General features: G+C 36.4%; 1 protein-coding gene and 1 non-coding gene across 3 annotated transcripts; both read left to right on the plus strand.

Annotated features, from left to right (window-relative positions):
* The first annotated feature begins 153 nt into the window (after positions 1-153).
* PPA1 (inorganic pyrophosphatase 1) lies at positions 154-27,911 on the plus strand. Of its 2 annotated transcripts, XM_063102972.1 has the most exons (12): positions 154-344; positions 623-775; positions 3,079-3,137; positions 11,170-11,223; positions 12,071-12,190; positions 14,094-14,180; positions 15,124-15,250; positions 20,043-20,170; positions 20,435-20,520; positions 25,173-25,242; positions 26,263-26,305; positions 27,557-27,911. In XM_063102972.1, the coding sequence occupies exons 2-12, from the start codon at positions 712-714 to the stop codon at positions 27,586-27,588; spliced, it is 870 nt and encodes a 289-aa protein (XP_062959042.1). In that variant the 5' UTR covers positions 154-344; positions 623-711; the 3' UTR covers positions 27,589-27,911. The 2 variants fall into 2 exon arrangements, with proteins under 2 accessions (XP_062959042.1, XP_062959044.1); XM_063102974.1 differs by lacking the exon at positions 623-775 and having other exon boundaries at positions 155-344.
* LOC134382830 (U6 spliceosomal RNA) lies at positions 9,271-9,374 on the plus strand. The gene has a single exon (XR_010024099.1). It is a non-coding gene; the product is annotated as a U6 spliceosomal RNA (small nuclear RNA).

Consider the following 27,911-nt stretch of genomic DNA (forward strand, 5'->3'; position numbering starts at 1 on the left):
ACTTCCTGCGTGCTAACAATGAGCCGCGTTCAACAATGAGCCGGGTTCTGCTCCAAGCCCCTGACGTGGATCAACTCCGTTAACCTCCCAGCAACCCATGAGATAGTTACTATTATTATCTCCATTTCTCAGATGAGAAACTCGAGGCGGTTAAAAGCAGTTGCCCGATGTCATACACTAGGAAGTGGAGAAGGGGGGTCAGTAATATGCCTCAATTTGCTAAAACGGATCAGAAAAACGCTCACCTTTAAGGCCGCAAGCAGGCCTTGTCTGGGGAAGCAGATGACTTATCGGCGCCTTTTGAGATAAGGAGCTGCTGTGCGGGAGGCGTGTGTGAGTCAAAGGTGAGTTCCCTAGGTGCGTGATGGAGAGCTCAGCGGCCAGCTCTTACCTAGCCCAAGCCGGGTCAGAGCGTAAAGTCGGGGGGCAGCCTCGGGAGACCAGAGCCAGAGCCGGCGGCCAGCCACGTGGCCCGGCCTCGGAGCCGGGGGAGGGGGGGGGGGCGGGGCGGGGTCGCGCGGAGGCGCGGCCGGGAAGAGTGCGCCTGCGCGCGGGATGAGAAGGCGAGCGGAGCGGTGTTAAAGGCGGATCCCAACCCGGCCGGCCCGTCTTGTCCTCGCAGTGCGCAGGCGCGGTACTCTGTCCTTGTCAGTCGGCGCCGCGTGCGGGCTGGTGGCTCTGTGGCAGCGGCGGCGGCTCGTCTCAGGCACCATGAGCGGCTTCAGCAGCGAGGAGCGCGCTGCGCCCTTCACCCTCGAGTACCGAGTCTTCCTCAGTGAGTGTCGGCGGTCCGCGGCCCCTCTCCCCCGTCCGCCCATTCATTCTCGGGCCTCGCCTCTCCTCGCGTCCCGCGGGCGGGTGCGGCCCGCTCTCGGCCCCTTGTCCCCGTCATGGGCCGGGCTCCTCGGGCCCGTCCCCGGGCCTGGCCGGCCCTCACATTTCACACTTCCCGCCGGTGGGCGGGATGGCGGGGTCGGCCTCCGGCCATCGTTGTGTGCTGAAGGGGAATACCCTCTTTCGCACGCTCGCTAGGACCGAACCTGGGCCACGCTAGTTTTGCAGGTGTCGAGCTTGGCAGGGTCTCACGGGAAAAGAAAACCAGAGCCACCCTAGAAAGGTGCCTGGAGGTAAAATAATCCCAGTAAGAGGATTGCTCAGTTTGAAGAAACGGGGGACAGGACGGGGGGGGCGGTGACTTCCTTAAGACCTTAATTCCGCCGCTTAAGCTCGGATTGTCGCTGCTGAGCGGGGTCCATCCCCCACCTCCGTTCTGCAGACGGGGAAACTGAGGCCAGGATCAGGAGCCGGCAGTGGAGATGCTGGGCCTATCCTCAGGGGTCCAATAGCGGTCCTGCCTCTCCTGCCGCCTTTTTCCCGTCAGCGCTGATGCTAGGAATGGTCCATATGAAACAGAAAGCTGGTCTCCTCCAGTCAAACAGGTGACGTCAGTCTGGGACGCATGAGTAAGAAAGAGCCAAGTTTTTACCATTGTGCAGGAATCGGCGTCTAGGGGATACCTCTCCCCAGTCCTGCACTTAGAGCTGCACCTAAGCGAGGAGGCTGCAGGCTGGCGGCTCTCCAAGTTCCTTGGCGCACCCTCCACTTTTGCCTTGTAAGTGGAGGAAAGCAACCTGGGGTTTATCCTTACCCTCTTACCACGGCTCCACCCCCCACCCCCGAGATTATTGACAATAAAGGTGGCATTCGACAGTGTGTCACCAAAGGCGCTCCTGGTGGAACCTCCTTGCAGTTTTATTTGGAAGGAAATGGGCAGATGCAGCGGACTCTGTGAATTGTGTATGAAGGGCAAAGGAACGGGAGGAGAGGGGACTAATGGAACACAGAACGAATGAACAAAGCTCCTAGCAAGAAGTTGCTGGTGTGGGAGGAGAGGAGTGAACCCTAAGCTTACACATCTAGCTGAAGATTAAATTACCAGGTAAAATGCAGGAAGGGTAGGACTCCCTATTTTATTTAATTTTGGATTAAGCAGCAAGGGCGGTGCAGGAACTGTTTTCTGGAAACAGTGTTGGCTCCACAATTTCTCTATAGGAGGGGCTTAGAGAGGTGACTCTAGTGTGAAAGTGAGGAGATCATCTAAGTAACTGTCTTCAAGCTGTATATGCAGAACACACACGCCGTTTTTTACTTATGTTATGTACTGGCATTATTTGATGGCCATTATGGGAGACCAAAGGGACTCCTTGACTTCGTCACTGGGTAAAGTAACTTTTTCTTATCAAATGGGACTTAAGAAATACCAATAATTAGAACCAACCATAGAATTATCTAGTTTTAAGTGTGTGTGTGTTTTTAAATCACAGGTTTCTTAGCATCCTTTCTTAACAGGAGGAATAAAATTTTTTACCTTTGTAATGTTATATTTGTCAATCTCCTTAAAACTGATAAGGGTTGGACAGACTGCAGAGTCACAATTGACTCTGAAGGGACCTTTATGGGATTGGGAGTGGTCACTGTTCAATTTTTTCTGTTCCACTTTGGTTTTTGAATTTGAAGGGTTGCAGTGTGGATGAACGCTTAGGTTTCCTACAGAATAGTGAGCGACTTTTAAAATTACTTTTTAGGTTTGGTAGTTAGGTCTCTGGAATATAGAGGGTCTCTGTGAAGGTGCTGTGGCAACTTGATTGTATTTATGAAAAAATCAGAATCTAAGATGGCTCTATCTTTCTGGATCATGACTCAAAGCAACGTAGTTTATAATTTAGCAAACTGGCCACCCCAATTCTCCTCAAGTTCTTCATAATAGTTCTGTAGACTGTTAACTAAGATCAGTCCAAAACATTTTGATCGCTTTTTGTGTACTAGGCACTGTTAGGCTCAGGGGATGCAAAGGTGTGTAAGGCAGTCTCTGCTCTCATTATAGGGGTTACTACCGGTTAGATGCCTATGGAGTGCATAGAATGAAAACTTAAACCCAGTCTTGGAGGAGGGTCAGGAAAAGTGGAATATACAACTAGTTTCTCTGGTTCAGGAATAAAATCTTGGTATAAAAATCATGTACTTCATGCATTTGGTAATATCATTAATCATAATAACTTTTTCTAATTTATTTTGCAGAAAATGAAAAAGGACAGTATATATCTCCCTTTCATGATATTCCAATTTATGCAGATAAGGTAAGGCATCTCTGTTTTTGAACATCAGCTAGTTCTACATATGAATTTTCTTACATGTCTCTTAAAAGTGCTTTAAATGTCTCACTGTGCTATGAGTTAAAAATTCATTGACTAAATAAAAAGTCAGTCTTAAAACCAGATTATTTGGTTAAAGAAGCAACTGTAAGTTGAGGAAGGAGTAGAAAAATAAAGGCAAAAATTTTAAAGGTGCTTTGGTTGAAACAATCACGTTGGTCTTTTCTGTATATGAATTTGGAACTAAAATCTTAGTACTTTATTAGTGATTTTAAAATAAACTAGGTAGGCAACACGGGATTTTGGCTGTGGGATGTTTATTAAACAGTAAAAATAAACTAGATTATTCATTGAGTACAGGAAAATTCAGTACTTTTAATAGGCTAATAGAGTTAGGATTTGCAAATGGTGTTAATAAAAGTAAGTACACAGAGTTCCAAAAAGAAACATCTGTTCCTACATACCCGTGAGCTGAAGAAATCTAATTTTAGCGCAGATTGGTAGGTTGACCACAAATTGGTAAGAATTTTTACTTTTCTAGGAAAAAAAGTCTACAGCTATATATACCAGAATATTTTATGATTCTTGGGAGGTGGCATTACCTGTGACTCTTTGTTTTATTTCCATTTTTGCCTTTTTATATGTTCTAATCTTTTTACAAAGAGCATGTGTTATTTGTACAATTTTAAATGGTTATTTTGAGGGCTGTCCCATAAGCTCATTTGAGAGAACATGATGTAGATAACATCAAAGTCAAGGGTTCGGATCTCCTTACCAGCCAGCTGCCAAAAAAAAAAGGTCTTTTTAACCTCCTTCCCAATGGGAGAACGATTGTACTGTATTTAGGAACTTCTCACAGGACAAATATCTGATTCTTTTTACACCTTTCCATATTTTTTTCTTTACTAAGGAAGTTTGATTCACACTGAATACAAAGCTTTTTGAATTGTAAAAGCTACATAGGTTATTGACCTTCCTTAGCTAGAGGTCGATACATAATACATGTGAACATCACATTCCAATGCATGTGTAGAATAAAAGTAAAGATGAAATTTTGTCCTTGTGTGTGCAGAGTCTTACTGATTTTCTGGGCTTGACTATCAGATAGAAATAGACAAAGGGCTTGACTATCGGATAGAAATAGACAAATTCATTGTACTTCTACCAGGAAGTTTGCTGCAGTTCTGTACCAACACTGGCAGAGAGTCCAGTTTACACATTGCTTCAGAGGAGACTGCCTGCTCTGGGCTCCAGCTGGAGGCAATGGAGCAAGCAGCCCGAGGCCAATTATGTGCCACAGTTACAGGAGGGACCTCTAATTGGCATGAGTTTCCCTGTGGGAGTCTCAAGGTTGTGTTTATTCAGAAACTAATTTGTTACCTCTGATTTCCTGGGAGTTAATATGAACTGCAAAATCCTCTTCTCTTGAATTGGCCTCATTTGGTTGGCTTGAATTATTTGTTGTGTAATAGTATGGATATCATACTGTAAAGTACTTTATAATAATGTCCCAGAATATTTTGAATAATGAAGAGATATAAAACAACGACTTTATATTTATTGGTGGTACCCTCGCATACAGGTGTGTTAAGGAAGGAAAAGCTGTTTTTTTCGTGTTTATTATCAATTGGACAATATTCTAGCCAAAGACCAGAATGATCATAGAAGTTGTGGTCACTACTCATATTGCTACTTTAAGTTACTCCAAAATAGGAAACAGACTACATTTTGGTGTCATGTAAAACATCATCATTCAGATTACTATGAGACACTGAAGTCTTGTATGGCACTGTTTGTGTCTATAATGTGGATTACTCAGCTGAAGACTCTGTCCTCATACCATCCTGTTCCAGCTCAAAAGCATAAGCCCTGTGACAACTCTGGATTTCACGAGTGGTCCAGACTGCAACAGACCTCAGGCTTCTGATTCCTGCGTGAGAGGCCAGAAAGGGTTCTTTTGTTTTGTTTTCAAGGAAGTTATTTATTTAAAACGCAACGGTGTGGTAGAAATTATTTTGGATTATAGCCCAAAAAGATCTGATTAATTCAGTTTGTTACAGAAGTGTGAGTTTCTTTCATTTTTATTTTTTTATTCCAGTGCAACTAAATTTACATAAATACGTTTTTGTGTGCATGGCCATAGACTTTATCTCTAATATGGTCAGTCATTTGAGGGGTGATAACAAGGGAATTTCATTGTCAAGTGAGAATGTTTAGAAACAACTCAGTTGGGCCAGCCCGTGGCTCACTCGGAAGAGTGTGGTGCTGATAACATAAAGGCCCCGGGTTCGGATCCCATATAGGGATGGCCGGTTAGCTCACTGGCTGAATGTGGTGCTGATAACACCAAGTCGAGGATTAAGATCCCCTTACCGGTCATCTTTTTATAAAATAGATAAAACAACTCAGTCAGCTTTCCTAAGGAAAAATGTCCAAGGACTTATATTCTACTCCATGTCAGGACCTTTCAGTGTGGACAACATTTAATATATGCCATTCGGTAATCAGATCTGGAAATTCTTGTGATTCGGATACCTTGCTTGGATTATTTCCAAATCCAGTGGGTCGAGAAAGCAAAGGTCAAGGACTCACTGGATTTTTTTTTTTTTTAATTGTACAGATGTCCTTTGCTCTGGGTCTAATTTGGGATCAAATATAAAAGCACTTTAAGATAAGAGTATCTTCTATTGGACTTCTGTGATACCAGAAATTTTAAAAATCCAGAACATAGTATAAACAGTATGAAACAGTGGTAGATAAAAGCTTTACCTAAATTTTAAAGTGCTTGAATAGCATGGCTAATTTTAGAAGATTAATATTTTTCTATTCCATGGGCACCTGGCCAGTACAGGGATCTGAACCCTTGACCTTGGTGTTATAACACCATGCTCTGGCCACCTGAGCTAACTGGCCAGCCCTCTATTCCGTGTCTTAAACTTTCATGTTAAATACTTGTTGTGACAATGTAGGCTTCTATTTATTTTTCTGGTGACTCTTGGGAGCTCATATAAATATGGAACTGTGTTTCTTTTCTTCCCTTCTAAAAGAAAGTCAGGCTTCTAATCATACAGATTGATGCTTCAGACTTAACGAAATATTTTCTGCAGTTTGGTATAAGTGTTCATTTTTCTTGGGAAAGGTTTCATGGTCAAATTACTTAATCATTGCAAATCATAGAAAAGTTTGACAACTGGAAATGCAGACCCTTTTGCTTGATTTTATAAAGAGTAGAAAATAAACAGAATATGTTTAGAATACCTGTTTTCAAAATTTAGTCATCTCAAAGCTTATATGAAGAGAAAAAATAGGAGCTTGTTCTTAGTTATAACGTGGCAAGTTACGTTATTAAGTTATATAGATACATATGGCAGTGTGTATTAGTAAATACAGGAGTTTGACCTGCTATAAGTAGAAAATCTGTGTAATTGGAAAATGGTATTACTGAAAGTTGTGTGTGTGTGTTTTTAATTTTTTTACATTGATGGATTTAACTATTTCCTATTTCCCCTGGACACTCAACACAATTTGTTGAGCAGATTTTTTTTTTTTTTTTTTGGTTGGTATAAATCATGTTTCTCTTTGTTAAGTTATAATTCTAAATGAATAAGAAGTATAAGAGATGAACTTTGCTCATCATATTTCTTTCTATTACCTCCTCCAATAGACTTTGGCCATTTGTCAAGGAAATAATTCAGGAATCCATTTACTTTTAACATCTTAGAGTATATCCTTCTATGATCATATAACCAACTTTAAAGCCAAAACTTAAAAATAAGGGTTAAGAGCCATTGTCACTTGGTAAGCACTGATTAAGGTAAAATATTCTTGGAAATGATGAAATCTGGTGCACCTTTTCACGTCACTTCTATGGGAGTGGAGCATTTCCTTAATTACACGAGCTCTTCTGATAGGTATTTTATACTCCAAATCTACTCTGGAAGTTACAGGAAAAAAAAAAAGGTAGAGCTTATTCTTATTTTATATTAGCTTCTTGTTCTATGTCTAATCTTTAGATGAATTTAGAAGAAAATTAAACCACACTTTTTCTCCAAGTTTTATTGCAAAACAATTAAATTAAAACATGGGTGGTGAGGGCTGGCAGGTTCTCAGTTGGTTAGAGCATGGTGCTCATAACACCAAGGTCTGGACTTCAATCCCTATACCAGCCAGCAAGAAAAAAAATGGGTAGTGGGATCAGAGGGTGATCTTTGTATTTCTTTCTAAGTCTGGTATTTACTTGATTTCTGAAGTTATCTAGAAACACATGATGAGTCAGCTTGAAAATGCTAATTTCAGCCACTTGTGTAATTCTGCAGCACAGTACGTCGTATTCACTAGGCTTCAGATCCAGTGTTGGAAACAGATCAGAAGTCATGAGGCATTCATGTCTCTCAGTAAAGACACATTTAATTTTACTACTAAGATTCAGAGATGGTATGTAATTAAGACTATGTTCCCTATATATATGTACTTAACTACATTAGTAATAATAACCTACCAAATCACCATCACCTATTCATTAGTAAATGCCTTGTCATACTACTGACTTGGCCTGCAAGAACACTAGTCAGTTTAGATGTGAGACTTATCCTGACCGTACTATGGTAATATTCCTGTTTAATCAGTGAAGTATAAGCCTAACCAAGATATAAAATATATTTCTTCTGTCCCTGAAACAATTTTATTTTAAATCTTTTTGATTCAGGGAATGATATAATTTAGATTTAAGTTTCTAATTTCCTTAGAATCTGGACATCTTTAACATTAAAACATTCTTGACTATTTGATGAAATTATTATAAATTTGGGAAGTGAGATTAACTCTTATGTTTCTGACTTTGGGAATTCAGAGCTAAAGCTATAGTTTGCCTTTTTCCCTACCTGCCAGAGGTGTATCAAAATTATTCCTCTAAGGAGACTAACCTCCTCCTTTCTTTCTCTGAAACAAACAGGGAGCTGAGAGCCTTTATACCAGAGCAAAGATTTAGAATCCAATGCATGGGAGAAGTGGGGAACAGAGTTCTAGGCAGTCCTAACAATGAAGATAATAAGACAATAAACTAGTTGGGATTAGAGAAAGAAGGCATGAATTTGTAACTGGTGATATTAAATTTCTTAAAATGTTGTCTCAGTATTTCTAAGTGCATAAATATTGGAAATATTAGAATATGTAATATTTTAACATGGAAGTTTTTTAGCAATGGAGTAATTGGCTGAATTTCTTATATCACTTGCCCTGAAAATCCAAAATATCACACTGTTCACCTAGTGGCAACTCCCTCAATTGTAGCTATGAAGTCTAGGTGAAATTAGTTGTTCTTAGTAGTAGTTCCTGCTGAAAGTAGTTCTTTCTAGAGTTTGATGATACTGGCCAGCTGCAAAAAAAAAAAAAAGATGAGAATGCTGTTTTTTTAAATATCAAAATATTTAAAAGTATCCTTTGTGATAATTATTGATGGAGTAATGAATGACTCAAGGCTACTACAAATTTATTGCTTAAAAAAAGTATAGTAATTACTACAGCATCTACGTGCATTTGAAAATGTGCCAAACATTGATTTTATAGACTAATAACTCCCCTAGGTTTGTGAACCCCAAGCTGTAGCCTGAGGCCTGCAAGCTGGAAGTACCTGGTTTGGAAATCCATCTCTTACAGAGTTAAAGAACTTTTATTTTCTTCACAGCTAGTCTTCAGAGACTAGAAAAGTATCTGGCATATAGTCATGGTGCCCAATAAGTATTTGCTGAAAAATATGAATGAATTGACTGTGACGTTTTACAGGTACTCCTTACTATTTCTGACCCATCTAATTTCTAAAAAACACCAAACCTTCACGCTTTCATAGTTCTGTTTGTAGTAGAATTCTCTTACCATTTTCTGAAGGATGTTTTCTTCCTTGTAATATTTTTTTCCCTCCCTATTAATTATGTGGGTTTCTAATATTAGGTAAGATTGTTTTGAGAGGCTTACATAATTATCATCTAATTCCATTAAAGCGTTCAATATAGTTTCCATACTTTGAATTAGTGATTTCAGCTCTATGAGCTCTGATATTTCCTGCTTTTTAATTAAAGGAATATACTCATTTGGTGGCATTTTCTTTTAAAAAAAAAAATTAGTGCTCACTTCGGCAGCACATATACTAAAATTGGAAAGATACAGAGATTACTATGGCCCCTGCACAAGGATGACACGGAAATTCGTGAAGTGTTCCATATTTTTCAAATATAAGAAAGAAACAATTGAGAAGAGACAGGAATAAAGTAATCTTATATAGAACTTTCATTAAAAACTAAAATATTAACCAGTCTCCTTGGTTTTCACGTCTCAGTTAATCTTCCGTGTTGTAACAGCTCCACCTTGTGAACCTTGAGGATATTGCTGCTGAAAACTTTTTTAAAGCCTTGACTTCTTGTATCACAGACCTACAGATCTTTCATATCTGAGAAGTGGTACTAGATAGACACTGTTCTTGAAAACTTATAATGCAAAATGAACTTTGATCGAAGATTGGTTCTAAGGTTTTCTACCCATGAACAATTACATTTTCTAAACCAACTAGTTATTTAAAGAGCTGGAGTGGTTTATGTAGTCCTCGGTTTAGTAATATCTCCATTCTTTTGTTTTTTATATTATATCAAGTAGGTGTCAGGAGGTTTGGAGCAGAAACCCATGGAATGCTTTAGTCTCCCATGGTTTGAAGAACTTAAATAAGTGAAAGAACTTTCGAATATAAATTTATGTAGCTTTTCTGCTCGGTTAAAAGTAGCAGCAAGGTAATTATTGGCTTGAAACCTTTGACTTATATCCTTGTAGTTTATCAGTTCCTGTTTTATGATGCAAAGTAGAAAAGAGCTAATTCTAAAACATTAATTTTAAATCAACTTTTAAAATTATACTTTTTATGAAAGAGTTACTGTAGATTTAGTAATTGCAGATCTGTGCCCTTTTTAGAGGCTATGAACTGAAAACTGCATTAAAGTTTTATTCCTTGGTAAGAATAATACTCTGACTATTTAAAGCTCAGTTTTAATTACAGAACCTATGTCAAGTCCATATTTAACTCCAGTTTGCCAAATGAGATGGTAAAGTATGCTTTTTTTTTTTTTCATTGTGTTTTTAAACTGTAAGCATCTGGGAATTTTTCCCCCCGAATATATATCCACTTTAAAGTGCAGTAATCAATTTAAAGCCGTAAACTAATTATAGTAGAACTGCCAATGGTTAAGATATTTTTGGAACATATTCTTTTATCTTCACTGTCAAACTTCTAGCCCTCTTGAGGGGAACTTGATTTTTATTTGTATATTATTTATTTATTTTTTTGTGGCTGGCCAGTACAGGGATCTGAACCTTTGACCTTGGTGTTATAACACCGCACTGTAACCATCTGAGAAACCGGCCAGCCCATGGGACTTGATTTTTAAAAACAGCCAAATTGGGAGGTTAATGTGGGTATTGAGCTGATTAATTTTGTCTGATGCTAAAACTAAACTATAACCAAGTAATTAGGCTAATTTGGGGTATGTCTTATAAACTGCCTCTGGGATAGAAGTTCCAAGAACATTTTGAGTAATTGCAGTGTCACCAGAGGAAATGACACCTGCCCTTTTAGATGATTGTTTTGAAGATGGCCTTCTTCAGAGATACAGGTTCTGTTATGTTTGTTTAAAACTGTTTCCTTCTTTTCTGGAAACATTCTTTTCCCCCCTCCCACCCAATATTTTATTATGAAAAACTTAAAACGTATAGAAAAGTTAAAAGAATTATACAGTGAATAGCCATATACCCAGCACCTTGATTCTACAATTAATATTTTCCTATATTTGCCTTATCTCTTCATCTATCATTCCATCTTTTTTTTTTTTTTTTTTTTGATGCTTTTTGTTAAAAGTTCATTGACTTCAAATATCCACTACAACGAATAGATTAACTTTGGAAGAAATAGGGCTCTCTCCCTGAAGTAAAAGAACAAATTCGCTTCTATAACCATCTCACTTTTTCTTTGTCTTTTCAGGATGTGTTCCACATGGTAGTTGAAGTACCACGCTGGTCTAATGCAAAGATGGAGGTAATGTTTCTCTTTCCACTACAGTCATACTTAGGATATTTGTTTTGCTCTAGCCACATTGATTTGCTCAAGGATAAAGCATCTAAACTCCAAGGTTTTCCTTGGTCTAATTCCAATCTATTTTCCAGTTGCATCTCCCAGTGCATCTGCCAGACTTCCCTCTGTGCTCTAGCTAGACCCAACCATTTACTATTTGCAAATATGCCCCAAACTCTTCTTCCCCCCACCTTTGCTTCTGACATTCCCAAAGCCTAGAACTACCTTTTTCTCCTTTTATTCTCTTTAAATCCATCACGGACTCCTTCATAGTTATCCCAGCCACAGATAATCTCATTGGAATTTCTGTTGCATTTTGTTAATTTCTTTCTGATGACACCTAACATAGTTGCCTTTTCATTATGGTTATTTATTACACATTGCTTAATTAAACTTTCCTATAGTAACCACATTCTGCATGTAATAAGCATTCAAATATTTGAATAATTTTAAATACTTTAAAGGAAAACTGAAGTTGGATAATATTTATTTTGCCCTTCTAATTAAAATCGTGGTACTTTTATTTTTCAAATGTTAGGATTTATTTCAATTAATTAAATTTTTGCTCTCTGGAATTAGTAAATGTTCTTTTTCCTTCTATAGTTCCTATAGACCTCAAGTATATGGCTGATTTCCAGTTAATGGATGGTTATAGTAACACTCTTAGTTCAAATCATAAAAATGTTAGGGATCAAGTCTATCATTAAGGTGGAATCAGGGCACATGCATACCTTAATTCATTTCCTCAAATCCTTATTTGAGTAGTGTTTTACATTCCAAATATACAATGATTTGAAATTTTTAATTTCAGATTGCTACAAAGGACCCTTTAAACCCAATTAAACAAGACGTGAAAAAAGGAAACCTTCGTTATGTTGCGAATCTGTTCCCTTATAAGGGATATATCTGGAACTATGGTGCCATCCCTCAGGTATGTCTTCATGCAATTGCTGAAAATGTACTTTTTAAAAAAGCTTACTAAAAATTAACTTACTGGTGTTGTAAAAAAAAAAAAGATTTAAACACCTTCAGAAAGTTTTTGCTATAGTAGATTTTAAAGGCATTACAAGGGGTAATTAACTCATTTTAATGCTTTCTTGAAGAATTTATTTGCAAGATAAATATTGAAAGGTAAATATTTAGAATGTTTAAATTCATATTTGAAAGTTTATCCTTTTCTAGAATACTCTTTTTCCCTCTCTAAATACTGTTTTTTTCCTCTCTGGACTGTTTATAAGCTATATAAATTCTTTCTTTACAGATTGAGTGACAAGTCTATTAAGTAAAGACAGACAATGTATGGTAGTGGTTAAAAGCACTGATTTTTGGCACCAGACAGACCAGGGTTCAAATCTCTAGTTGGCCACTTCCTAGCTTAACTAACTTGCTTCCCTTTCTTCCTCCTTAAGACATTAATGCCTCCTCCCTGAGATATTAATATTCCTTAGCTCATATGATTATCATGAGAAATCAAGCCCTTAGTACCTGACAACCACAAGTTCTCATAGCTGTTGACTTTTATGTTTAGAGTCCTAATTCCTTCTTTTTTAGATCAAGCTCTTTGTAATAAAGTAGTGACGAGATCCTTTTTTCTTAAACAGTCTATCCTTTGAGGAAAGGGTGTATCTGCATTGTTTACCAATTTATCCCCAGCACAATGCCACTATGTAATAGGTTATTTCATATTCAAATGAAGAATCGCTAGAATCGTGCCTGTTATGAGTAAATGACATATTTGATTCTGGTTTGGCTAGGCTAATACTGTGGCAGTTATGATTTAATGCTGTGACACTTACTAAATATTTAATTTAGATTTTTTTTTCCTGTTGATAGATGGTTTGTTTTTATTAACCATTAAGTTCATTAAGTGTAATCTACTATGAAACGATCCGTAAGTTACTAGAACTCATCTAGTTTATTAGGTAATCACAAAGTCATTTGTCTGCCGTAATTATAGCGCTTTACTTTGTACTTCAATTGATGTAGTATTTAGCCTTGAAATATTGTCCCTTTGGGAAACATTACTGAAATACTTATTCTTTTGTGGGTTGGATTTTGCTCTCTTAATGTTGGCTTTGTTAGATGTGGTCTTCCTTTATCCCCCTTTGCTTTTATCTTGTTGCCTTTACTCCAGTTGAGTAGGCAAACAAATCTAAGTAATATGTTCTGATTGGGGGAGAAAAGTGCCAAAAAAAGTTCCATTTTAAACTTAACTTTCTGGCAAGCACAGGCTGTCAGTTCTCTTGTGAGATGCTCTGCAAGGACTCTGGCTTGCAATTTAGCAAGGAAAGAAAGTCAATCATTCAAAGTTTCAGAAAATCCCGATTAAACTTTTCAGCCTTGGTTCTTGGTTAGCAATGACACTTTTACCATCAGAGCATATCATTTCCATTTTGATGTTAATGCCTACCTACCTCTGTTTTAGAACGTTGTTGTAAAAGAAATCTAGTTAGTAGCAGATAGTAGGTACCTAGAAGAGTTTATCAAAGTCATTTTCTTTTGATATATTTTTATAGTAAATATTTGGGTCTATATTTGTGTTTGCCTAGTCTCAGTTATTAAGTAGTTGATTTTTGTTTGTTTTAAATAGGATTATTATCTGTTTTAAACTTTAGTTTAGTATTATATGTATAATAGGAGTTCCAGCATTTAATTTAAATTATTGTGTGCAGTTAAGGTTCTTAAATGTGAATAAAGAACTTAAAAAATGAGAAAAAAATAGCCGAAGATTCATATTTTTGCAGAAATGTTCATGGAATGTTAGTGTCAACATGAACCACTTTGTCAGCATGTGTAGGAATGATATATTCTAAACTTTATTTTTCTTTTTTTAGACTTGGGAAGACCCAGGACACAATGACAAACATACTGGCTATTGTGGTGACAATGATCCAATTGATGTGTGTGAAATTGGAAGCAAGGTAAGGAAATCTGACAGTTTTTCTTTAGTGTTGAGATGATGTTAATTAAATATACCAAAGTTCATACTTTAAAAAATATTGTGAATAAAATATATGAATTTTAGTGAAATAATGATGTCTCTGGGTGATTAAATTAAAAGCTTCAATTTCATTCTAAGTATTTGTATATTATAATCTGTACATTTAAATCTAGTCTGGGAAAAAAATGTGTATATAATGGGTGTATGACTGAACATATATGTAGAAGAAGTGGACATGTTCTGCATTGCTGTAGAAGACAGAAAACTAGTCAATAGTTGAAGGATAGGAAGCAAATTTCGTCTCAATACGAGTTTAAGGCAAACCTTGCCTAATGATTTGGAGTGATCAGTGAATTGACCCAAGCCAAATAATCTCATGAGCTGGAGACTTTTTGTAGGGATTCCTCTGTCAAGTGGGTTGCTCTAAGATTCTGATAATAGTTATTTCTTTGTGACCTCTCTCAGGCTCAGAGAAAGTAGAAACAAACAACTAAAAACTAAGTTGTCATTCCATCTTTTTGTCATAAAATTTTTAAGTCATATTGTGTGACTTGCTAACTCAGTGGCTTCTATAAAATAAAGGTAAAGGAAGTACATTAAGATATGTATTTGAAACAAATTATGGAGGTCTTATTCTTCCCCACAACCAATCATATAGTAAAAAACTTTAATTACCCTGAACTATGTTACTGGTTTTCTTGTGACCTATAAGGAAACAGGACATATACATCCTATTTTCACCTTTAATAGGACTGATGAAGCATTTACTTGTCTAGCTTTTAAAAATGTGCTTAAAGGAACAATCTTCAGGTAAGTTTGCAGAAACTTGGCTTCTTCCTTATTTCCTCTTATCTACCAAGTAAAACTTTTCTTCCAATGTTTCATTCTGTAGTGTTGTCCTGACTGTGGTTATTGACTCTCAGGTATGTGCAAGAGGTGAAATAATCAAGGTGAAAATTCTGGGCATATTGGCTATGATTGATGAAGGAGAAACTGACTGGAAAGTCATTGCCATTAACGTGGATGATCCTGATGCAGCTAATTATAATGGTAAGAAACTGTGAAAAAAAAAAAAAAATTAAAAAAAAAAAAAAAAAAAAAAGGGCCGGCCCATGGCTCACTTGGGAGAGTGCGGTGCTGATAACACCAAGGCCCCGGGTTCGGATCCCATATACGGATTGCCGGTTCGCTCACTGGCTGAGCGTGGTGCTGCCAACACCAAGTCAAGGGTTAAGATCCCCTTACCGGTCATCTTTAAAAAATAAATAAATAAATAAATAAATAAATAAATAAATAAAAAAGAAACTGAAGAGTGTGAAATCTTTCTAACTAATTCGTAAGCACCGCCAAACTTAACCTGTAATGATGGAATTGTAAGCCTATGCCTTCAAAGTGCTAAGGAACGGCAGAGCAAAACATTGGACAAAGCATTGATATTTCTACTGCTGAACTTGGGGTACACTTCTCCTTCATTCAGAAAAGAAAGAATCTGGTAGTTTATGTTTTTTGCCTTTTCTTCCCCAAACACTAATAATCAGTTGCTATGTTTATTTATTTTAAAAAAATGTTGAGTATGTTTATTGTATGTAAATTGAGGTATAATTCACATACCATAAAAGTCACCTTTTAAAAAAAAATTTTTTTAGCAGCTGGCCAGTACAGGGATCCAAACCCTTGACTTTGGTGTTATCAGCACCACGCTCTACCAAGTGACCTTACCAGCCACCCCAGAAGTCACCATTTTAGAATACAATTCAGCAGTTTTTAATACTATATTCACTAAGTCGTACAACCACTACCACCATCTAATTCCAGAACATTTTCTTCACCCCAAAAGGAAATCCTGTATCCATTGGCAGTCACTCTGTATCCCCCGCACTCAGTCCCTGGCAACTACTAATCTACTTTCTGTCTCTATGGATTTGCCTGTTCTGAACATTTCATATAAATGGAATCATTAATAGGTAGCCTGTGTGTCTGGCTTATTTCACTTAGCATAGTGTTTTCTAGGTTCAGCCACATTGTAGCATGTATCAGCACTTCATTCCCTTTTTTTTGGCAGTAAAATTCACATCACAAAATTGATCATTTTAACTAAAGTGTACAATTCAGTGGCATTTCATACATTCACAAGATTGTGCAACCATCCCCATTTCTTCAGGTCACTTCCTATTCTCTCCTACTCCCAGCTCCTGCCAACCACTAATCTGCTTTTTGTCTCTATGGATTTGCCTATTCTAGATGTTTCATGGCTTCTTTCATTTAGCATGTTTTCTACGTTCATCCATGTTGCAGCATGTGTCAGTGTTCCCTTTTTTTTTCATGGATGAATTTTATTCCATTGTGTGGATGTACCACATTTTGTTTATCCATTCATCAGTTGATAGACATTTGGGTTGTTTTCGGCTATTATGAATAATGCTGCTATGAGCATTCCTGTACAAGTTTTTGTTTGGATATATGTTTTTAATTCTCCTGGGTATGTATCTAAGAGTGGAGTTGCTGAGTCTTATTGTAACTCTGCGTTTAACCTTTTGAGGAACTGTGAAACTTTTTTCCAAAGCAGCTGTACCATTTTATGTTCTCACCAGCAGTGCATGAAGGTTCCAGTTTCTCCACATCCTCACTAGCACTTATATTTATCCTTTTGATTATAGCCATCCTAGTGGGTATGCCTTTATTGTTGTGTTATAAGCATTTTTATATAATCTGGATAGTAGGACTTTATCAGATAGGTGATTTGCCCATATTTTCTTCCATTCTGTAGATCTCATTATCTACATAGCATCCTCTGAAGTACTCAAGTTTTTAATTTTGATGAAGTTCAATCTGTCTATTTTTTCTTTTGTTGCTTGTGCTTTTGATGTCAGATCTAAGAAACTATTGCCTAATTCAAGGTCACAAAGATTTAAACTTGTATTTCCTTACTGACTTGAGATTTTCTTGTTTTTGATATATGTGTTTACAAGTATAAATTTTCCTCTAAGCACTGCATAAATCCTGCATCCTATACATTTCCACATGTGCTTTGATTTTTATATCAAAGTACTCTCTAATTTCCTACAGGTTAAGTTTGATTTTTCTTTTTACCCATTGTTTAATTAGCAGAGTGTTTTTTAATGTCCACACATTTGTGAGTTTTCTAAGTTCCTTCTGTTATTGTGGTCAGAGAACATATTTTCTATGATCTTAATCTTTTTAAATGTATTAAGACTTATTTTAAGAAAAAATAAATAAATTTTAAAAAATCAACCTTATGTTTCATTCTAAGAGTTTTATAAATTTAGCTTTTACATTGAAGTCTTTGATTTATTTCGAGTTAATTTTTGTATATGGTGTGAAATAGGGGTCCAGCCTCATTCTTTTGCGTGTGGATATCCAGTTGTCCCAGCAACATTTGTTGAAAAGTTTTTTTTTCCTGCATTGAGTTGTCTTGGCATCCTTGTTGAAAATCAGTTGACCATAAATGTGTGGGCTAATGCTATAATTTGGTTGTCTGAAGTCCTTTTGGTCAAAGCAATGTCTATACCTTATTACTCTGTCTAACTTATCTTGACTATTTTTATATCAACCTTGCTTTTAGTTAGATTGTGATCTAATTCATTTATCTAGTTATTGAATTAGTCTTCTCTTGCCTGTCCCAAATGGGTTTCACTGGGCTGAAATCAAAGTGTCCCTCTGGGAGCTCTAGGAGAAAATCCATGTCCTTGCCTTTTCCAGCTTCTAGAGGCTGTCCACATTCCTTGGCAAGTTGGGTTTTTATATTGTATCGCTCCAAACTTGCTTTCCTTGTCATAGCTCCTTCTCTAACTCTGACTTTTCTGTCTGTCTCTTCCACATTATAAGGACCTTTATGATTACATTGGGCCCATCCAGATAACCCAGGACAATCTCCCAATTTTAATGTCAGCTGATTGGCAACCTTAGTTTTAATCTGCAACCTTCATTCCCCCTTGCCATGACACATGACATATTTACAGATCCTGGGAATTAAGAGATGGACATCTTTGGGAGGACCATATTCTGCCCACCACAAGAGGGAAAACTATTCTATATGACACTAATGGTGAATACATGATACTATGTATTTGTCAAAACTCATAAAACTTTTCAATAGCACAATAATGCCCCCACCCCAAAGATGTCCACTTCTTAACCCCTAAAACCTGTGAATATATTACCTTATGTGGCCAGTGGACTTTCAGACATTAAGGTTAAGAACCTTGAGATAGGGAGGGTATCCTGGATGATCCAGGTGGGCCCGGTTCAGTCACACGAGTCCTTGAAAGCAGACCCTTTCCCAGCCACGGTCAAAGAGAGATGTGATGGTAGGAGAAGGGTCAGAGAGGTGCAAAGATGCTGGCTTTAAAAGTGTTGGGGGTGGGGGGTGGCACAAGCCAAGGAAAGGTGGCAGCTTGTAAAAGCTGGAAAAGGCAAGGAAACAGAGTCTTCCTGGAGCCCTCAGAAAGGAACACAGCGCTGCTGGCACCTTGATCTTAGGCTGGTGAGACATGTGGACTTCTGACCCACAGAACTGTTAGATAATAAATTTGTGTTTTCAGCCACTAAGTTTGTGGTAGTTTGTTACAGCAGCAATAGATAACTAATACACACCACAAGGAGTGAATCTTGATGTATGCACATTAAAAAAAATCACTTACGAGCTCAATTCCAGGATGGAATGCAGACTGTGACAAAAGAATCTAACTGTGTTACAAATATATGATATAACCTTACTGAAGGGGATGGGGAGGAAAGGTACTGACCTAAGTAACTTTAGAAATGAGTGGAGTCAGTAAAAACTAAAGGCAAAAAACTACACATAAGCATCGTACTCATTGATGAAGTTGTTTCTCAGTTTAGTACAGGTTAGCAATTCTGGGTTTTCAGATTATTACTGTCAGGTGATACATTTTGTGTTAATTATAAGTTCTTTGAAATTTATCAGTGTTTAAACATTTCCTAGTTTACTATGTAAACTTTCTGTACTCTTAGTGGTACTGTGATAATAGAATGCATGATAATTCTTTAAGTAGATCATAAATTGGACTGAAGCAATGTTATCTTATACAGATATAAATAAGCTGCTGTTGTTGAATGTTCCTCTTTCAACTAATACTTCTCCTGATTGACTTTTTAGCACTTTTATCTTCTATTTGCTGGGTTTACGCAGAGTTTGGTCATTTAAAGTTTAGTTTGATGACACTGAGGCTAGCCATTGGTGATGGCTATACAGAAACTTTTAAAAGTTTTTTAAGGAGTACACTTTTCTGTTGGCTAGAACTAAAGCATTATGATGTAGAATGCCTGTACTATCAAGCAAAGTCTAGTCACATTTAATATGTAACCTATCAGTGGATATCAGGCTGATCCATTTTTCTTGTTTTTAGTATGTAATGGGGGTGTGATTCTCTGAAATACAGCCTGAACCTGTCTTTTTTTAGTATCTTCTACTCTCCTCATAGAGTTACTCATACTGCCAAACTGGTTCTTTCATTACGTCGCCCCTGGTCATTTTCCCTCTTTTATCTAATAGAAGTTAGTATGTACTGATCGTTCTCTTAGTATTTAATGTCAGAGCTGTTCTAGGACACCAGATGATTTCTTTTTAATGTGTATGGGTCTCAACAAAATGGTTAGCTCTAACATTATCTTGAACTTTTTTTTTTTTTTTCTTGCAGCTGGCCTGGATGGGGATCCAAACCCTTGATCTTGGTGTTATAAAGCCTTGAATTTTCTTGATAGTTTATCCCATAGCTTTCTCAAATTAAATACTTGATATTTTGGTTGAATGCATGGAAAATTATTTATGTATCTTGCAGTCTGCTTATTCTCTTTTCAGATATTAATGATGTCAAACGGCTGAAACCTGGCTACCTAGAAGCTACCGTGGACTGGTTTAGAAGGTACAAGGTTCCTGATGGAAAACCAGAAAATGAGTTTGCTTTCAACGCAGAATTTAAAGATAAGGTAATGTGTCATTCGGAACTATAGCTTTAGGCCTGTTTGTATTGAGACTTATAATTTTAATCGTATTATTACCATCTAAAGATTGATAAAATAAAAGTCTAAAGACATAAGACAGTCTTAGTGTTTATTTGTTCATTTAAATGTTTTGTTCCATTTTTAACACAAGGAAGTGATTCAAAACAAAGTATCAAGCTTTGGGAAAATGTTGATAATAGGAAAAGCACACCTTTCTATCATTTTAATGCGTGTTTCTTCAAATTGTAGGACTTTGCAGTTGATATTGTTAAAAGTACTCATGACCATTGGAAAGCATTAGTGACTAAGAAAGCAGACGGAAAAGGAATCAGTTGGTAAGTGTTAACTCTTTTCTACATGTTTAACACCAGCTTGCACCAAAGATTTTAATAACCATAAAACTCTGTACTGTTATATTCACTTAGAAAAGAGATAACTGGTTTTGTCAGTCAGTGGAAGGTAACTATATAATAAACAGCTGAACAGTATCCATAAGACACTCTCTGAACAAGCACAAACTAAAACTTTAGAGGGGACAGTAAGATCAGAGCTGTGTGAGGTGATTGGGAAAGGCTCCTAGCATCAGGGTGCTAGGACCGTAATGTATAAAATAAGTTTCAGTGCAAGGGCTGTTATTCTCTGGTGCAGCTAAACCAGTATCTACCATTGACACTGGATTTACTGCTACTTACAATAATAGCTGATTTTATTGAGCAGTTAATATTTGCTAAGCATGTAACAGAGATACAGGAAGACTGAACTTAACCATATTCACCCCATAATAAGTGTTGGGGATGGGACTTACACCAAAGTGTGTCTGGCCCCCAAACCCTTGTTCTTAATCAATACGATATACTACTTCTTAAGTATTTAAAGATTTATAAGAGATATTTAAAGATTTATAAGATGCTCACTGTCATCACTTAACTAATGTTGTTCTGGAAATAGAATGAAGTAAATAAGAGAAAGTAAATGAAGTTATTAAGAGGAAGAAGTAAGATGTAGGAATATTGGAAAGTGAGGAGCAAATTGTTGCAGATGATATGATTGTGTGCATTGCGAGCCCTAAAAAAATATAAAGAATTCAGCAAGGTGATTGATGACAACATGAGTATGTATGAATATTGATCGCTTTCTAAATAAACTATAACAGAATCTGTAATGGAGAAAAGATCCTACATAGAATGTTTTTAAAAACACCCAGGTATAAACAATAAATCTGTAGGACCCAGAGAAGAAACTTTAAGATTCTATTGAGGAATATAAAATATATTAAATAGAAAGATATACTTTTTGTTCAAGAATAACATTCAGTTTCACCTTAAAAAATTTGCATGTGAGAATAGCCAGGAAAATTCTGAAAAAAAAAGAAGGTAGTGGTGGTAGAGAGAAGGGTTAATTATTTTAGTAGCTTTCTATTGTTTTACTAAAAGCTTGGTATTAAAGAAGAAAGTCCAATTATTGAGTTTGGTTAGAGTTTCGTAGACCTAAACTAGATCTGAAGATAAATGGGAATTTAGTTTATAATAAAGAAGGTATTTTGGGTCAATTGTTTTGTTTCATTTTGGTGTTGGTTTTTATTTATTTATTTTTTTCTTTTAAATAGTATAGTAGGCCACGGAATGTTACACTTTTTTTTTTTAACCATCCTAACCTTTTTTTAAAAAAATTGAATCATAATTGATTTGATTATACATATTTTTGGGGTTCAATGTTGACATATGTTGATCAAATCAATATTACTTGCATATATATTGTTATAAATCGTACTTATTCTTTATGCCCTTTGTCCAATCTCCCCCATCGCCCTCTCCCTCCCCCTCCCACCTCTGATAACCCTAGATTTCTTCTCTCCTTCTGAAAGAGTAATGGTTACTCTGTTGATTTGTTGCCTAGATGATCTGTCCAATGCTGAGAGGTGTGTTCAGGTCCCCCAATATTGTCATTGAGCAGATGCTTCTTCTGTCTCTCTGGAATGGGCTTTGTGGAGAGAGACATCCTCTTCTTTTCTTTGGTCTCTGCTGGTGGCTCTCCTTGTGTTAATGCACTCCAGTGGCTGGCAGACCATCTGCATGGTGGTTGTGGCGTCTAGCCCCTTTGCCGCAGCCGTGGTTATTGTGGTGGTTGTGGTGGGCCACCCACAACCCACATAGAGGTGATGTTTTTGGCATGCTCCTTACCTACTTGCTGGTGGCTCCCAGCTCCATACCTCAGGAACCCAGGCAGGCCCCACAGTGCTGGCAGTGTGCCTGGTTGTGGGAGGAGGGATGGAACAATTGTTTTGGACTAACTGGCTGTTTAGGAAGAAAATAAGACTAGATTTTTTATCTCATACACTCCTTATACCAGAGATGCATACTGGCATCCACCATCACATTCTGGCTGTTTTGTTTTGTTTTTAAAAGATGCTGTAGGGGCTGGCCCGTGGCTCACTCGGGAGAGTGTGGTGCTGATAACACCAAGGCCATGGGTTCAGATCCCATATAGGGATGGCTGGTTAGCTCACTGGGTGAGCATGGTGCTGACAACACCAAGTCAAGTGTTAAGATCGCCTTACTGGTCATCTTTTAAGAAAAAAAAAAAAAGATGCTGTAACCATAACCAGGCAGGGGCTCATGTGCTCCCTGTAGAAAGAAGCACAGCGCTGGTTTTCTTCCATCCTATTTTACAGCCCATTTTACACCCTTAGGTTAATTTGGTGCTCTCTGCTGGCATTTGAGTTTGCAACCCTTGTCTTACATTAGTATTTAATTCCAGACAGATGAAAAATTTTTAATGTTAAAAAATTCTAGAAAAAGCATAGATGAATGTAGTTATTAACTTGTATTAGGGAAAGCCTTTCCAAACAGAGCACAAAACTCAAAATGCATAGAAGAAAGTTTTATTTAATATTATTTTTTAGGTATCAGAAGACCATTTTTCCCCATTTCTTTTTTTTTTTAAAACCAGCATCAGTTCCTTAATTTGTTAATTTGCTAAATTCCTTAATTTATAAATAGCATTTTCAAGTTGATGAGAAAAAAAGACTAACAACTCTGTAGATGATGGGGAAAAGACAGGAAGAGGCAGTTCAATTAGAAGATGTACAGTCTCATAATTTAAAATGTAATTCAGCAAGATAATGTTATACCCGATAAGATTTGCAAAACTAAAAAAAAAATAGATGATAGCCAGGAATGCCAAGAACATTTATAATTGGTGGGAGTATAAATGGGTACAACCTTTGTGAAGGGCAACTTGCCAAATGTAGTTCAAAAATTTTAAATGCATATACTGGTATTTTTCTTTGTAGCACCACTGCTATGAATGTATCCTATACATATATTCCAAAACCTTCACCAAGGTATATGTATAAGGATTTTCAATACAGCATCATTTATAATAGCAGAAAGTTAGCAAAACCAAATTGTTATGGTTAAGTACATCCATATGGTAGAACACTATGTGGCACATTAAAAAAAATCTGTATGTGTGTTGACATGGAATGATGTCCAAAATATATTAAGTGAGAAAAGCAAAGTCCATAGTAGTGTATTTAGTATGATCCCATTTATGCAAGGTAAATACACGCTCACACACATCCCAGCATCTATTTACCTATTTATATTTTTAATGTTTTTTTTTGGAGGGAAACACAAGAATATCAATAATGGTTGCCTTTGGAGACATCCTTTTGGAGATGAGAGAAAGGCTTTCATTTTGTGACTTGCTGTGCTTTTTGAGTTTTCTATCTATATAATACTTTCAGTTTTTTTTAAATGTCAAAAATTATCTAGGCAGTTAAGATTTTTTTTCTGAGTGTGAGAACATCCTAATGAATAAAAATAATTCTTTCAGGAATCTTTTATTCTGTGTCAGGATAACGTCCTCTAAAATGAAAACATTGTCCTTCCACAAACGAGAAAAAGCAAGGAGAGTGAGTTACACTTTTGTGTGAAAGTGTACAATCATAAGACTTAGCTTCTAAGTTAACTTCTCTATTTTGTAGTATCTTACTATTTATATGGAAATGGCCTTAATGTATGTTAAGTAGCAGATAACCCTAGGTATTTCATTTTAATAAAATATTTCTGCTTATGCACGTATTATATTAATACTACAATAATTAATATATAGGAAAATTTAAACTACAGCTAAGCAAAAAGAAAACATATTTTCTAAAAATCACCCATAATCACACTTTTTCCAAATACCCCTATTAATATTTGGAGGATTTTTTTTGCAGTTCTTTATGTAAGTATATAATATTTTAAAAAATAATTAGATCATATTATTATATATATACTGTTTTATGATTTTTTAAAATTGAACACTATAAGCATTTCCCCATGTAATTAAAAATATAATATTTTCATAATATTATATAACATTCCATCTATGTATAATATTCCATTTTGTGGATAGCTGTTTTTAATCATTTATTATTGGTCATATTGATTACTTCCAATTTTTCACTATTATTAATCGTGAATAGGGTATGGTGCACATCTTTGTACATCATTGTTTTAATCTTGTTCTGGGTTCTTAGAGACGGAATTTCTCTATCAAAGCCTGTGAACTTTTTAAAGGTTTTGGATACATTTTACCGAATTATTTTTTGGAAATGATGAACTCCTTCCAGGAGTGTCTGTTTCAGATGTTTCTCTACCACTGATAAGAACTGAGATTTCTTGTTTGTTTCATTTTTCCGATTAGAAAATATATGTTTCTCATTTTAATTTGCATTCCTTAGCTATTTCAGTGAGAATTACAAAGTATTTCATCTTAGATTCTTAAATCTGAACTTGTTAAGATATTTGAATAAAACTGACCACAAGAATAGCTGTACCTTGCCTAAATAAATAATTAAGATGTTTAACATAGGTGAGGAAACTTTCATTTAAACCATACTTGGATGTCATCTGGTCTACCATCTTCAACTTATTTTTTAATTTTTGAGAGAATTTTTGTGATTTTGTTATATGGCTACTTTTGTTTTATTTAATAGCATGAATACAACGGTGTCTGAGAGCCCTTTCAAGTGTGATCCTGATGCTGCCAAAGCCATTGTGGATGCTGTATGTATATTTTTCCTTTAAAAAGAAAATACCTGGTGGCTAAAATATACGGTGCTAAATGGGGAGAAGTACTTCTTGCAACAAATATTTGAGTCCCTCCTACATGCATGTTACTGTGTGGAGCCTTGAAATTAGAAACCGTGAACAAGTGCAAGTAGACATTTGACTGAGGGGCGAAGCTGAGAGGTGGGTCCTAGACAAGCATAAGTTGGACAGACAGCAAAGTAGTATAACTTTTAAAAAGGAAAATGATTCCAGAATGTACCTCGTAACCTAAGTGCCTATTATCTATCGTAAACCATTTTTCACAAAAGAACCAACGGGAATTTACTTGACTTGGTTATAGCAAGGAAATATAACCTTTCTTGCTAGGTTATCAAATTTTAGGTGTCACTGCCAGAATAATTTATAATACTAGAAGAGGCTTCTTGTGAGGTAGTAAACCATCATCAAAGCAATAATTTTGTTTTTTGTACTGTTTTTAATGATCTGATTTGGGTTAACAAAAAGACTGAACTAGATCGTTCTAAATTATTTTCATTTACAATATTAAATAAGGAAAACAAAATGAGGTCTGACTTTTTACTGCCTTAATGGGGCAGTCCAGGGTAAAAGGACAACTTAATGATGAAACCAGTGTGTTTAGATTTATTTTTATTTGTATATGAATCCTGACAAAGTTGAGATGAATAAGAAAAATTCATATCATAACTTTTCAAACATTTTGTCCTCATTTTATATATGGATGTATACATAAAGTCATTATATATGTATGTCAGTTTTTATTCATTTCAGAAAACATTTACTTTTATTAATTATTTTCCTGTGTGTCATTAAAAGTCAAGAGGCTTGAATTTGTTAGCATCTCTTAGCAGTAGAGCAAACCTTGCATTGTTCCTATATAAGTTATTAGAGCCCCTAAATTGGGATAGTCTTCTTTTCAAATTCTTTTAAATTTTTGTCAGTATACTTTTTTAGCTTTTTTCCTGGGATTAGACTAATTGTAATATTTTATTTTAGTTACCACCACCATGTGAATCTGCCTGCACAATACCAACAGATGGTAAGATCTACATCCCAATAAAATAACATTAAGAATTATGTATATGGGGCCGGCCCCGTGGCTCACTCGGGAGGGTGTGGTGCTGCCTGTGCTGAGGCTGCAGGTTCGGATCCTATATAGGGATGGCCGGTGCGCTCACTGGCTGAGCGTGGTGCAGGTGATGCCAAGCCGAGGGTTACGATCCCCTTACCAGTCAAAAAAAAAAGGAATTATGTGTATGTATGGGAAAATTATATATATATATATATATATACATAAATTTTATTTTTAGTTGACAAATAATTGTATATATTTATAGGGCACAATGTGATGTCTTCATATATGTTTACAAAGTGAAATGATTAAATCAGGCTAATTACCAAATTCATCACTCACATACTTATTTTTTTGTGGTGAAAACATTTAAAATCTTCTCTTTTAGCAATTTTGAAATATGCAATGCTGTATTATTTATTATATATATTATATATAAGCTTATTCCTCCTTAGTGAGGCATTGATCAACAACTCCCTGTTCCCTCCATCCCTACCCACCCCCTCCGCCTCTGGTAACCATCACTCTACTCTCTACTCGTGTGTGTTCAGCTTTATTAGATTCCATATGTAAGTGAGATCATGCAGTATTTGTCTTCCTGTGCCTGGTTTATTTCACTTAGCATAATGTTTTGCAGGTTCATGCATGTTACATATATTATTTTCACATACCATATACATATATACATAAGGGGAGAGAAAAGAAAGGGGAGAAGAGAAAATTAGAGTTCCGTAGTGTATGTGGGGAGAGGGATGGGCTGCTCTATACCTCCTTTAGTGCCCTCTCTATCACATTGTTTTCTAAACCATGATCCACTGTGAGATGCTTCATAGACACTGTGCGAGGGACCCTGAGCCTCCTGGGCTCCATATCCCCATCTGGCCACAGGCTGCTTCACCCAGAAAACTGTTCTCTCTCCATTTAGATGTTAGAATTCTCTGTAAGTTCCTTCTGGTAAGAAAAGAGTTCTGCCACTTAAAAATCTGTTGTGAAAACTCACACTATACAATTAGTGTTAAGAGTGAAGAAGCCCAAAAGAAAATACTTTGATAAGTTGCCTGCTTTTGCAGTAGTGAAACTTTGCATTTGTCTATGCTCGTTTTAAGATAATCCACAGTAGGATCCATTAAAGCAAGTATATTATTCTTTGTTACATGTTGGGTGTAATTTTGATTCTTAACAGCGGTTCTAACCTGTGTTTCTTTTCTCTGAATACAGTGGATAAATGGTTCCACCATCAGAAAAACTAACAAGATCTCTCTGGAATACAGGCTGATATTGCTGCATCCTACTCATCTGGAAGAATTGACGCAAAAGTAGTCACTTTTTAAAGCTTTTAAATTTATAGAACTCATCTAACTAAAGCAAATTCTGCTGTGACCGGTCCAGTATATTCAAATGTCATCCATGTAAAAGCATTTTTCATATCTGTTATCATAAGATAACTTTCAGTACATGCCTAAATATCAAAGCAGCTGTAATTTGGAAGTCATTTGTGAATAGATGTGCATGATGAGCACATACTGGATGTATATGTTTATCGTGTGTTAGAAATAAAATTATTTTGCTGAAA

Source organism: Cynocephalus volans, chromosome 7 (genome assembly GCF_027409185.1).
Source record: "Cynocephalus volans isolate mCynVol1 chromosome 7, mCynVol1.pri, whole genome shotgun sequence".
Lineage (NCBI taxonomy): Eukaryota > Metazoa > Chordata > Mammalia > Dermoptera > Cynocephalidae > Cynocephalus > Cynocephalus volans.